Source organism: Cervus elaphus, chromosome X, assembly GCF_910594005.1.
Source record: "Cervus elaphus chromosome X, mCerEla1.1, whole genome shotgun sequence".
In the NCBI taxonomy this organism is placed as follows: Eukaryota; Metazoa; Chordata; class Mammalia; order Artiodactyla; family Cervidae; genus Cervus; species Cervus elaphus.
In genome coordinates, this window is record NC_057848.1 from 156,858,478 (window position 1) to 156,871,864 (window position 13,387).

The window sequence follows — 13,387 nt, forward strand, 5'->3', positions numbered from 1 at the left end:
ATTGTAGTTTTTTGTGCTTTTGTTTCTCATCTGAATGGGATCATGGGCAGCATGCATTCCTTTTATGTCTGGCTCTTTTATCTTACAATATATTTCTGAAGTTCATCAATATTATTGTATGTAGCTGTAAGAGACACTTAAGTTTTTCTCCAGAGACATTGCTGTATCTTTGCATAACAATATTAGCATTATCGTCCAAGTGACTCATTTTGGAGGGTCAGCAATATACCATTATGAACAGAGAGAGGATAAAAGTGCTGGAGAGGAGGGACAAACCAGGGGCACTTTATAATTTATTAACATAGCATGTTATTAATGTATAATACAATTTACAGTATTGATTTTAAAAGTTTTAAGTCCTCTTTGGAAGGAGAAGGATTCACTTCCTGCTCAAAGACGTTATCTTGCCATGCATGTCCAAGGAAAGAATTACCTCCCTGGTACTGGCAATGGTTATTAAATTATCGGATTCCTTTTATTAAGAAAATTTGTTTATTTTATTTTTGGTTTCACTGGGTCTCTGTTGCTGCAGGAGCTTTTCTCTAGTTGTGGTGAGCGGAGGCCACTCTCTAGTTGCAGTGTGCGGGCTTCTCAAGGCCGTGGCTGCTTTTGTTGCTAAGCACACGCTCTAGTTGCGTGGGCTCAGTAGTTGTGGTGCATGGGCTTAGTTGCTCCACAGCATGTGGAATCTTTGCAGACCAGGGACCAAACCGGTGTCCTCTGCATTGTCAGGAGGATTCTTATTCTCACTGGACCAGCAGGGAAATCCTAAATTATAGAACTCAACAATTGCCAGCTTTTCCTGGAGACTGAGAAATTGTGATTTATTCCCATCTTTCCATGTCCTCATCTCTGTAATCCTCACACAGACAGGTACAGGATAGCTGTTTGTTTACTGACTGACTGAAGAGCCTATAGCTAGCATTTATAGTCCCTTCACAGTGCCAGCCCCCGTGCCCAGATGTCTGCTTTAATCACCAAGCAACACTATCAGGCTGGCCCTGTTGTCACAGTTTGTTAGGTGGGGAATCTTGGCCATTGGAAATAACTTATCCAAAGTCACTCAGGACATTGTGTGGCAGAACCAGGACATTTGACCCCATGCTTTTAAGCCTTCACTGTGGTGCCTGCACACTCTGTCTATCTTGAGTTGAGGGAGGTGCATTGGTGACTGGGTTTGTGGGTGCCCCATGGCCAGGAGCTCTGCCAGCTGAGAACACACAGCCTGGTGTGTCCTGGCCCCTTCCTTGCTGGCTGTGTAGAGGGAGCCTGCTCAGTGGGCTCTTAATGCCTGAGCCCTGTGGGTGGAATGTGATTTCCCAGCTGGCTTCTTCCTCCCTCAGCATCTCACGCCAGCACCTGCTGCTGGCGCTGACTGCCTGTCATGGAGTTCCGTCGGACATCTCCTCTGCAGTTTTCTCTGTGTGCTGAGCTCCTCCCAGCCCCTGCCCCACCTCCACCACATGTATTTCATCTAGTTACCACCTAGTCAACCCTCACATCTCATCTAGTGTATATTGGCTCTCAATGAATATTTGTTGGAACAAAGTTAATAAATGAATGGTAAATAAGACTTTTAAATTCAGTACTGATATAAATTTTGCTTTTTGAAAAATGTTGACTCTGCTGAAAAATGTTGAGTAGAAAAAAAGGATAATGAATTAACATCGAATAAAGAGGAAATGGAACATATCTATCCTTTTACAGCCTAAGACATAAATGGGATAAGATTCTGTGACCTCTTCTGATTCTTAGCAGTTTTTTAACCAGCCTTTATATAGTGGTAATCGTTACATATGCAGCATTTTGTGTTTTTAAATTCCTCTCTTGATATTTTACAGGTATTGATGTAATAGGGAACAGCCAATTGGATGTTGGATCTATTTCTTTGACTTTAACCTTTGCTTTTCGTGGCTTTTGTTATTATAATCATACATAATGTCCTGCCCAAGGGCTTCCCTGGTGGCTCAGATGGTCTGCCTGCAATGCGGGAGACCTGGGTTCGATCCCTGGGTCGGGAAGATCCCCTGGAGAAGGAAATGGCAACCCACTCCAGTACTCTTGCCTGGAAAATTCCATGGATAGAGGAGCCTGGTGGGCTACAGTCCATGGGATTGCAAAGAGTCAGACACGACTGAGCAACTTCACTTTCACTTTTAATGTCCTGCCTCAGGGGACCTTGCCCCTCTGCCAGAATGTTAAACCAAAGTGCCTTTGTTCAGCTCACAGGGAGACAATCTGCCCCTGGCCCTGTGAATGACTGCAGAAAAGAAGAAATTAACACATGCCCTCCTGTTTTACAAGATAAATGGAGATGGCCTTTTTACTTTACTTCCTCATCTCCTCTCCCTCTCTATTCTATAAAAGAAACTGGAATGTAGACCCCATAAGATCAATTTTGGGGGGGATACTAGTCTGCCAGCTTGCTGAATAGTCTCATACTCCTTGCGTTGAACACCTCATCTCGTGGTTTATTGCCCTGTCTTGCTACAAGTAGAGTGAGCTTGGACTCGGTAACATTGATGCTTTCCATAAATCTACATGGACTGCCTTGCCTATCATTTTTAATATATATTATCCCAGTGACTGGGTCTCCCATAATGAACATGGGTTTTGCTTTTTGTAATCACTGCCCACCTGGCATTGCCAATTCTCTGGAACCAGAGTATTTTAAAGGGAGGCGTGTTGCAGGTTGTCTTGCTTGAGGAACTGACCTTTTGGGCATTGCTGTCTTATGATTATAGCAAGCTGTGATGATGTGTTTCCCCCTTACTTTATTTCAGGATGTTTTTCTCTGGTGGGCAGTGTGGCCACGTTGGCAGACCTGAAGAACTTTTACTGATGTTTAAGTTAGCCCTTGTCATCATTTTTCTTCATGTCAGTCTGGTTACATCCCTGGAAGGTAAGATGCTCTTTTTCCTTTATCTTTTTTTCTGTTTTATCAGTGTGTATATTTGTGTGTTTGGGATTTTTTTTACAATGGTAAAATTAGCATAAAACATTTTTAACAATTTTTAAGTGTACAATTCACTGGCATTAAATATAGTTCACAATTTTGTGTGGCCATCGCCACTATCCATTTCCACAACATTTTCATCATCTCAGATATGAACTCTGTACCCATTAAGCAATAATCTGCCTTCCCGCTTCCTCCCAGACCCTGGTAACCTCTGTTCTTTCTCTCTCTCTAATTTTTCCTCTTCTGGGTACCTCGTATAAGGAATTACACAATATCTGTCCTTTTGTGTGTGGCTTATTTCTCTTAGCATAATGTTTCCAAGGTTCATCCATGTATCAGAATTTCATCTCTTTTGGCTGAATAATGCTCCATTGTATCTGCATACCATACTAAGTTTATTTATTCATTGTTAATGGCATTTGTGTTATTTCCATCTTTTGGCTACTATAAATCATGCTACTGTGCACATTGTGTAAGTATCAGTTTGAGTCCCTTCTTTTTATTCTTTGGGGTGTATATACCTAGAAGTAGAATTGCTGGTCATAGGTAGTTCTATGTTTAACATTTTAAGGGTCTGGCAAACTGTTTCCCACAGTGACTGCACTATTTAACATTCTTACCATCAAGTCACAAGAATTCCAATTTCTCTGTATCCTCACTAAAATTTGTTATTTTCTGTTCTTTTGATAATGGGTGTGATATGGTATCTCATCATGGTTTTTGTTTGCATTTCCTTAACGATTAGTTATGTTCAGTGTCTTTTCATGTGCTTATTAGCCATTTGTGTATCTTCTTTAGAGAAATGTCTATTCAAATCTTTGGTCCATTTTTGAATTGGATTGTTTGGAAGTTTTTGTTGTTATTGAGTTTCGGAGTTCTTTATATAGCCTGGATATTAATCCTTTATCAGATATATGATCTGCAAAAATTTTCCCCATTCTGTGGGTTGTCTTTTCACTTTTTTAAGCAGTGTCCTTTGATGCATAGAAGTTTTTAATTTTGATAAAATGCAGTGTATCTATTTTTAGATTATTGCCTGTGCTTTTGCTTTTATATCAAAGAAATATGAGGATTTTCCCGTATTTTTCTTCTAAGAACTTTATAGTTGTAGCTTTTATGTTTAGGTCCTTTGATCCATTTTGAGTTCATTTTGTATATGGTGTAAGGTAAGTATCCAGCTGGGCTTCCTGGGTGGCTCACCAGTAAAGAATCCTCCTGCAATACAGGAGCTGCAGGAGACTCTTGTTCAATCCCTGGGTCAGAAAGATCTCCTGGAGGAGGAAATGGCAACCCACTCCAGTATTCTTGCCTGGAGAATGCCGTGGACAGAGGGGCCTGGCGAGCTATAGTCCATGGGGTCACAAAGAGTCAGACACGACTGAAGCGACTTAGCATGCGCACACGCAAGGATCCAAGTTCATTATTTGGATATCCAGTTTTCTTAATACCATTTGTTGAAAACACTGTCTTTTCCCCATTGCATGGTCTTGGCACCTTTGTCAAAAATTAATTGACCATATATGTGAAGGTCTGTTTCTGGTTCTTATTTGTTTATAAAAGTAGCTACTCAAAGGCACTTCTGTATGGAAATTTAAGGGAGATAGAGAATCATGTTAATGAAGCATTATTTTCAGAAAAGAGGATCTCTATAAGTTTATGAGAGAAGGAGAAAAGGTACCTGAGGAGGGCAGTAAAAAGACCAGAATTACCAGGGCTGCAATATGTTTGGGTACAACTGCCAAAAGAATACAGTGCTCTGCAAATATGAAGAATCATTACAGGAACTTCCCTGGCCATCCAGTGGTGAAGACTGCACTTCCACTGCAGTGGGCTTGGCTTTAATCCTTGATCAGGGAACTAAGGTCCCACATGCCACATGGTATAGCACCCCCCCCCCACCAAAAAAGAATCATTATAAAGAAGACACTATTAAGGATACACAGAAATACCTTTCTTATTTAGAAGAGAATTTCAGGACCAAAGAATCTTTGTTGGATAAAACAAATATGTACTGGCAGCAAACAATGTAAGTATAACACACACAGATGCACACAAATAGAAAACTTCCCAACAGACTAATACACAATTGGCAGTCTTTCAAACGTAGGCAATGGGGCCTATTGTCAAGGAGCCACGATACTTTACACGAAGAAATAAAGAGTCAATTTGTATTGACTACTTACAGTGTGCTGGTTCTCTATGTGCTTTGCATATCAATACATCCACTCTCTTAAGCTGCTGAACAAAGTCTGTTGAGAGGAAATCCTAGTCTTAGCACCATTTCCCAAATCAAGAAACTCAGAGAGATAAGTAACTTGCTCAAGGAAGTGGCTGCGCTGGGAATTGTACCTAACTTGGAATTTTGTGCTTGTAACCACAAAACCTTAAGACAAGCCCATCCATGAGAGTTTTGGATTAGTAGCTCGGGGGGGAGGGGGGGGGCGGGCCCTGATAATTGGCATTTCTAACAAGCTCCCAGGTGATGCTGATGTGACTGGTTCAGAGGCAATCCCATTGCCTCCACAACTGGCAGAAGACATAAGTAGGAAGAGAGAACTCCATATATACATCATGGGATACAAACTCTGTTGTGGCCATGTGACGTTCTTGTAAACTATGCTTACTCACCATTTCCTTGGGGCATCTTAATATAAGTATAAGGAATTACACTTACCCAGCACACTGACATCCCTGTGGGATTGTCAGGGCAAAAATCAAACGTCCTCACTTTACTGATGAGTAAATGTCCCCAGGGACATTATTGGTTAGGAAGCGGTGGAGCCAGACTAGATACTAGATCTTTGGTCTCGTGTTTCAGTGCTTTTTCCACCACAGGGTAGATGAGGAACAAAAGTGGAACACGATGGGGAAAAATCATCTGAAGGAAAGCTGCTTGGTAGAAATAAGTCTTTTTTTGAAGAAGTATATTTAAAAATGATGAAAATAGGGGCTTCTGTGAAGCCAGAAGGTGGAGTTAAGCCAGTGGTTAAGAATCCACATGCCAATGCAGGAGACACAGATTCGATCCCTGATCTGGAAAGATGCCACATGCTGTGGAACACCTAAATCTGTGCGCCATGCTACTGAATCTGTGCTCTAGAGCTCGGGAGCCACAACTACTGAGCCCACCATGTGCTGCAACTACTGAAGCCCCAACGCCCTAGAGCCCGTGCTCCATACAAAACTGTAGCTCCTGATTGCCACAACTAGAGAAAAGTCCACACAGCAACAAAGACCAGCACAGCCAAAAATAATAATAAAATTAATTAATTAATTTTAGTAAATGGTGAAAATGGGCCAGGTAAACAGGAGAGGGCACGACTCTGACACCAACCCGAGCAGGGAAAACCTGAGTGGATGCTAAGGTCATTGAATATATTTCTTGCCCTGGCTCTCTGATGAATTGATTTCTTCAGGCAGTGGTTCTCAGAGTGTGGCCCCCAGACAGGCACCATCAGCATCACCTGGGAGCTTTTCAGAAGTGCAGATTCTCAGGCCCAGCCTAGACCTGGTGAGTTGGGAACTCTGGGAGTGAGGCCCAGCCGTCTGTGCTTTAATCAGCCCTCTGGGTGTTGTTGATGCCCACTCAAGTGTAGAACCACGGTCTTAAAGAATTGACTGAAACTTTACTGTGCCTCATGATATAGTAGAATATGGTGAGATCCAGGATTCGAGCCCTCCACATGTCTGCCACCTGCTGTTTGTATGATCTCTATTTGCTACTAGACTGATATGGGGCTCAGTTTCCTCATCTTCAAAATGGGTATAATCCTGAGCTCCTCTAAAGGGCTCTTGTAAGGCTCAATATATGTTAAAAAAGAAACTTCATGATGGCAGACATTTTTCTTTTTTTCTTTTCCAGGTCTATTGACATACAACTTAGTATATGCAAAGGTTTTTCTGAATGAAGTGTGTTGGGATCTGGGAAGGGCTAAATTGGAGATCATTATTGTCTTTCAGAACTCCCATTAAGAGTATTCATGTTGTTTAATAATTACTTTGATAATATTTTACCATGTACAAGCCACTGTTCTGAGCCCTTATAAAAAGCTATTTCATTTAAAGCTTACTCAGTAACCCTTTGTAGTTGGAGCTAGTATTATTAACTCCATTTTACAGGAAACTGAGGCACAGAGAAGGTAAGCAACCTGCCCTAGCTTGCACATTTTGGTTGCAGAGCTGCAATTCCATCTCAGGTCATATGACTCAAAGTTTCTGTGTTTAACCACTACACTATCCTATCTTCTAGCATCCTTAAGCTCTCTGCTACACTAGGTCGTGTACTCTGCATAGCAGTTGTATATATCTGTAGGTTAAAAACAAAAGTGGAATCCACTTTAGGACTGGATGTCGGACTGGATCATCCAGATAGCTTATAGGTATCATCTCTCTGAACAACTTTGGGCTGAGGCAGGTTCTCTTCAGTTCAGGATGCCTGGTCTTTCATGAAGGCCGAGGGTTCCTGCTGATTGTACTACGCTGGATAAGTAGTTGCGTGGTAATGAGTGCCGGCTGTGTGCGCAGCATTACTGCCTGCTGAGAGAGCATCATCTCTTGAGTCCAGGGAGTTTATACTCCCTGTTAAAAAAAAAAGTCATGCCCTAGAGGGGCATGTGGAGAAGGCAGTGGCACCCCACTCCAGTACTCTTGCCTGGAAAATCCCATGGACGGAGGAGCCTGGTAGGCTGTAGTCCATCAGGTCGCTACGAGTCGGAATTGACTGAGCGACTTCACTTTCACTTTTCACTTTCATACATCGGACAAGGAAATGGCAATCCACTCCATTGTTCTTGCCTTGAGAATCCCAGGGATGGAGGAGCCTGGTGAGCTGCCGTCTATGGGGTCGCACAGGGTTGGACACGACTGAAGTGACTTAGCAGCAGCAGAGGGGCATGCCTAGGATACATGAAAAATAGTACAAACTGTAACTAAATCCTAAAGTGTGAGTCAGTGCTATGGGACTCTAACATATGGCTTCTGGCCAAGTTCGTGCATGACGCTATTAGAATGTTAAGCCACCTGTAGCAGATGCTGTTGGTGCTCTGCCCATGTCCCCTTGAGCCACCCAGAGGTTATCTTCAGACAGATCCTGTGCCTTCTTGATGGCTCCCGTGTCTCACTGTGAGAGTGATCTGTGCCCATGGGTCTATGCTTGGCCTGTGCAAGGAGCCAGCTAGTAGTGCCAGGGAGTTAATACCCCGGAATGGTGAAGAATGGGAGTTGGTGCTTACCTTTGCCAGCTTCCCCATCCCTTGGTGGGATCATGCTAAAGTGTGTTCTGTACACCCTGTGGATTGTTGGATTGGGCCCCAGTTGCCCACGGTAGCAGTGTGCTCATTAATGTACCCACTGTTGGGTTAACTCCCTTCCCTACTCCCTCTCTCTTCTTCCTGGAGTCATCCCCATTGGGAAACATGCTCATTTTCCAAAGTGCAGCCCAATATGACTACCTCTAGAGAACCTCCCCTGACTTCTTTAGAAGAATTAAATCTCTTGTCAGTGCTCCCTTTTGTCTTTATCCATGTCATTTTTATACTTGTCACTCTGTGTCATGTCACTTTGTCTCATGTCAGGGAAGTCAAACGTACTTCCTTGGCATCACAAGTCTTTTCAGCACATGGTATGTGCCAAGTGAGAAGGGAGAAGAAAAGTTTGACAAGGTGGGTGAGAAACTCATGGAATGAAAACTAATGAGTATTGAGGACCTGCCCTGGGGCAGGCCATTCAAGGTGCTTTACATAGATCATCTCGTTTAATCCTCAGAAAAACCCGTTATGGTAGATAGTTTCATTTCTGTTTGCAGATGAAGAAACTGAGTGTCAAAGAGATTAAGTCATTTGCCCAGAGTCAAACAGCTTGGAGGATTCCCCATTGGAATCAGTAGCCTATACTGTTCCTACTCTACTGGGTTGCCCAGGAAGGGAAGACTGAATGAACGTGGCATGAGGCATGAAGAGAAGATAGAGAGGGAGCCTGAACTAAACTGCCAGAGAGCAGCCACTGCCCCTGGCTCTGGGGAATGTGGACTGCAGGCATGGTAGCTTCACCCTGGAAGCCTGAGAGATGACTCAGTAGCTCCTAGCAACGAGGAGAGATTGGACTGACACTCTCTTGTTAGGTTGCTGGCCACCAGACAAAGCCTGTAGAACTTCACACTTCCAGTTGTGTAGTTTGGTGGTCATTCTTGTAGTTTGGTAGCTTCGAGGGAGTCATTCTTGGTCTACCCAATGCCCAAATGAGCTTTGACAGGTAACTATAACTTACTTACCTCTGGTCTCTAGCTCTCTTGGGCTATGCCAATGTCGTTTTTTCTTTGCTTTCTTTTTTTCCTCTGCTGCTGCTGCTTTTTTGTCTTCCAAGGAGGTCTCCTTTTAGGTACAACTATTTTCCAGAGGGTGAGATGACGTATTAGTGGAAGATGGTTATAATTTCATTCTTGCAGAATTGTCTTTCCCACTTGGAAACAATTACACATGAGAGCCAGTTTGGTGATCTCATGAGCTATAATCCCAACTTAGTCTCTTTCTGGGCTGGATCTAGATCTTTCTGTACTGCAGGCATTTCTAGTGATAGATTTCTAAGTCCCCTTCTCTAAGGCCTCACTGTCTTCTCTCCTCTTACCCTCTCATGCTTTGTCCATCCACGTCTTTGTTCTTTCTTGTGCAACGTGTGTCAGAGCTGTAGGAGGTAGACTGTATGCTCCTGAAAGGCAGGGAAACAGTCTTGTATGTAAACCCAGTGCTGGTCTACTTGTCCCTCACTTCCTCTCTATAAAATTGAGAAGACCCTTGAGAGTCCCTTGGACAGCAGGGAGATCAAACCAGTCCATCCTAAAGGAAATCAGTCCTGAATATTCACTAGAAGGACTGATGCTGAAGATGAAGCTCTAATACTTTGACCACCTGATGCGAAGAACTGACTTATTAGAAAAAACCCTGATGCTGGTCAAGATTGAAGGCAGGAGGATAAGGGGATAACAGAGGATGAGATGGTTGGATGGCATCACTGACTCAATGGACATGAGTTTGAGCAAGCTCTGGGAGATGGTGATGGTCAGGGAAGCCTGGTGTGCTGCAGTCCATGGGGTCGCAAAGAGTCAGACACTACTGAGCAACTGAACTGAACTGAAAGTTGAGATTATAAATACCACAGTGGTGATCTTATACTAGGTTAATCTCTCAACCTCCCCAAATCTGCCCGCCAGGCATGATGAGGTCACTTCTGTTGGGCCCTGACTCTTTCCCTGATAGGTAGAAGTTGTGACAAGGAATGACAGAGACTCTGGATGGGTTGAGGAGGAAACTGAAACCAGAGGAGATTGTCTCACTTTCCACTTAGAATTCTGGGTGAGAACTCCTCACAGTGGGCCACACGTCAACAGGGAGCAATGGTAGGGACGAGAAATGGCGGTACAGTGTGTTTAGGCCAAGAGGAGGCTGGAGGTGGTGTCCTGTCCAAGTCTCTCTCATTTCTTGTGTGAAGGGAAGGGATTCTAAATGGTTCTTGTGTTCCTAGCACGTAGCTCCGCTGAGAGCCAGGGCTGCAGAGACAATGGTGTGGACAGCTGAGGCCAGGGGCCACAGGGAGGATGTGACAGACACTTAGTAGTAAGATCTGAGAGGAACTGGGTCAGCAAGAGTGGGGCCCCCAGGTTGGGTAGGATTCTGAGAGAACAGAACATGGGGCCCACTGGACATGGCCTTAAGCAGTGGATACCAGTGGGCCCTGCAGGAACCCTGCCGGGTGAGGGGGATCTTTGGAGAGGCCATTGAGAACCCAGGGCTCAGCACGAGGTAAGCTCACTGATGCAGAGCTCTTCTCCCTCCTGTGAGAACACTGGCTTCCCCTTCCTGACCTAGAAGCCATGTTAACTACAAAAAGGAAGAGGAGGGAAAACAAAGATTGCACATTTATCTGGAAAACATGGGGTTGACTAGAGAGCGTTTTAGAGCAGAAGAGAACATTCTCTTTAGTCATTTATCAGGTGTAAGGATCCTTCTCCTGTACTTCTGGAATGGAGGCTCCAACACAAGATGGAGTCATCCTGGACATCAAAGGAAGCTTGAGGGCTTTTAAAATTTTGCTTGTTTCTTGTTGCTACTGTTTGTGCATCTAAATTTGTCCACACATTTTAAACTAACTCTAAAGCACATGCATATTGAACACTTTGGGTTTGTGAGAGCACTGATAGAAATTGTTGAAGGCTGTCACTATGTCCTGAATTCTGCTCCTCTTCATGGTTTTATCTTTGCCGATATGAAGTAATATCTGGTCAGGTCCCAAGGGTAAGTTGAGGCTCAGGTCCTCCCTGTGCCCTCCAAAGTGTTAGCAAATAGTAAGTGCTCAAGAAAGTGGCTGCTTGATTGCTTTTGATTAGTGGCTCTATTCTAAAGCCTAGAGATATACTAAAACATGGACTGCCCTCCTCAGCTTAAGGCACCAACATTATACTCATCTGAACCCAATGAGTTCTGATACAACATATATTATTCCTCTAAAATTTTGCATAGATTTCAGTAAGGTGGCTGGACATGGGCACCAATTACCCTTGAAGAATATGTTTCCTTTCCTCCATATGATGAAGGGGCTCAGCTGATTGCCTATTAAGGTTCCTTCACACTTTTTGACATTATGAGTTCAATTATCCAGTAGGATCTGTCTTTGAATTCCTGATCTGTTGTCCTGGGGTACTGGGGATCCTTGGGGTTTGCCTTGAACTAAGAACCACTCATCTCTGAAATCCCATTTTAAGGCTGCTCTCCTATTCGAAGCTCCTAATATGAAATTGGAAACAATTTAAAAGTCACATTTTTTCCAAACTACATTTTCCTATTTGACACAATTTTGAAAGCTCTTAAAGTTACAATGAAGCCAGTGAATCTCTTGATTTCCATATTGCTGAAAGCTTCAGAAATGGCTTTTGCTGACTGGTAAATCTCCCAGTGACCAGTGCTATCCTTGCCCTGCTGACCATGGAAAAGTTCCAGGGTCTCTGTAGGATCCAGTGGCAAGAGCACATAGTACTGAACATTAAGAACGACAGCAGCAACCCCTCTGGACGTTCCTCTAGCTCTTCATGGTCTGTGGAGCACCTTGGCATCCATCATCTCCCCATGTCCCCCTGAGGTGGGTGGAGAAGTTTGTATTACCCTCACTTTGCTGATGAGAAGACTGAAGCTCAAAGTGGTGGGTCCTTTTCTAGGTTACCCAGAAAGAAACAGTATCAGGGTGCCAAAAGCAGCTCTCCAGAACTTTCTTCTACAGTAGTCCATATGAAGTGCTTACTTTTGGCCATATGAGTATGTTTTAGCCAGGATCTTTAACGTGGGTGACTTTAACTATGAGGGATGTTCTAGATGAGGGCTTGACAAGCTTTTCTTTAAGGAACAGGATGATAAACATTCTGGCTTTGTAAACCATATGGTCTCTGTGCCCAACTACTCAGCTCTGCCCTAGTAGCTCAAAAGCAGCCCTGGACAATATGTAAATGAGTTCAGTTCAATTGCTCAGTCATGTCCAGCTCTGCGACCCCAGGGACTGCAGCACGCCAGGCCTCCCTGTCCATCACCAACTCCCGGAGGTTACTCAAACTCATGTCCATAAAGTCAGTGATGCCATCCAACCATCTCATCCTCTGTTGTCCCCTTCTCCTCCTGCCTTCAATCTTGCCCAGCATCAGGGTCTTTTCCAGTGAGTCGGATCTTCACATCAGGTGGTCAAAGTATTGGAGCTTCAGCTTCAGCATCAGTTCTTCCAATGGATATTCAGGGTCGATTTCCTTTAGGATTGACTCGTTTGATCTCCCTGCTGTCCAAGGGACTCTCAAGAGTCTTCTCCAACACCACAGTTCAAAAGCATCAGTTCTTTGGCACTCAGCTTTCTTTATGGTCCAACTCTCACATCCATGTATGACTACTAGAAAAACCATAGCTTTGACTAGATGGACCTTTGTTGGTAAAGTAATGTCTCTGCTTTTTCATATGCTATCTAGGTTGGTCACAACTTTTCTTCCAAGGAACAAGCTTCTTTTAGTTTCATGGCTGCAGTCATCATCTGCAGAAACAAAAGAAACAAGAAAACAACATCTGTCACTGTTTCCTTTATTTCCCTGTCTATTTGCCATGAAATGATGGAACCAGATGCCATGATCTTTATTTTTTGAATGTTGAGTTTTAAACCAGTTTTTTTCACTCTTCTCTCACTTTCATCAAGAGGCTCTTTAGTTCCTTTTCACTTTCTGCCATAAGGGTGGTGTAATATGCATATCTGAAGTTATTGATATTTCTCCCTGCCATCTTGATTCCAGCTTGTGCTTCCTCCAGCCCGGCATTTCGCATGATGTACTCTGCATATAAATAAGCAAAGTGACAATATACAGCCTTGATATACTCCTTTCTCAATTTGGAACAAGTCCGTTGCTCCATGTCC

General features: G+C 43.5%; 1 protein-coding gene across 8 annotated transcripts in view; it reads left to right on the top strand.

The window, feature by feature from the left end:
* The window catches only part of ADGRG2 (adhesion G protein-coupled receptor G2), a 126,988-nt gene that overhangs the window by 53,501 nt on the left and 60,100 nt on the right, over positions 1-13,387 (top strand). For all 8 annotated transcript variants that reach the window (XM_043896670.1, XM_043896669.1, XM_043896664.1 and 5 more), the window contains one exon: positions 2,784-2,902. In XM_043896670.1, coding sequence (XP_043752605.1) covers positions 2,785-2,902 — 118 coding nt within the window. In that variant the 5' untranslated portion in view covers position 2,784. The remainder of the gene's footprint in view (positions 1-2,783; positions 2,903-13,387) is intronic.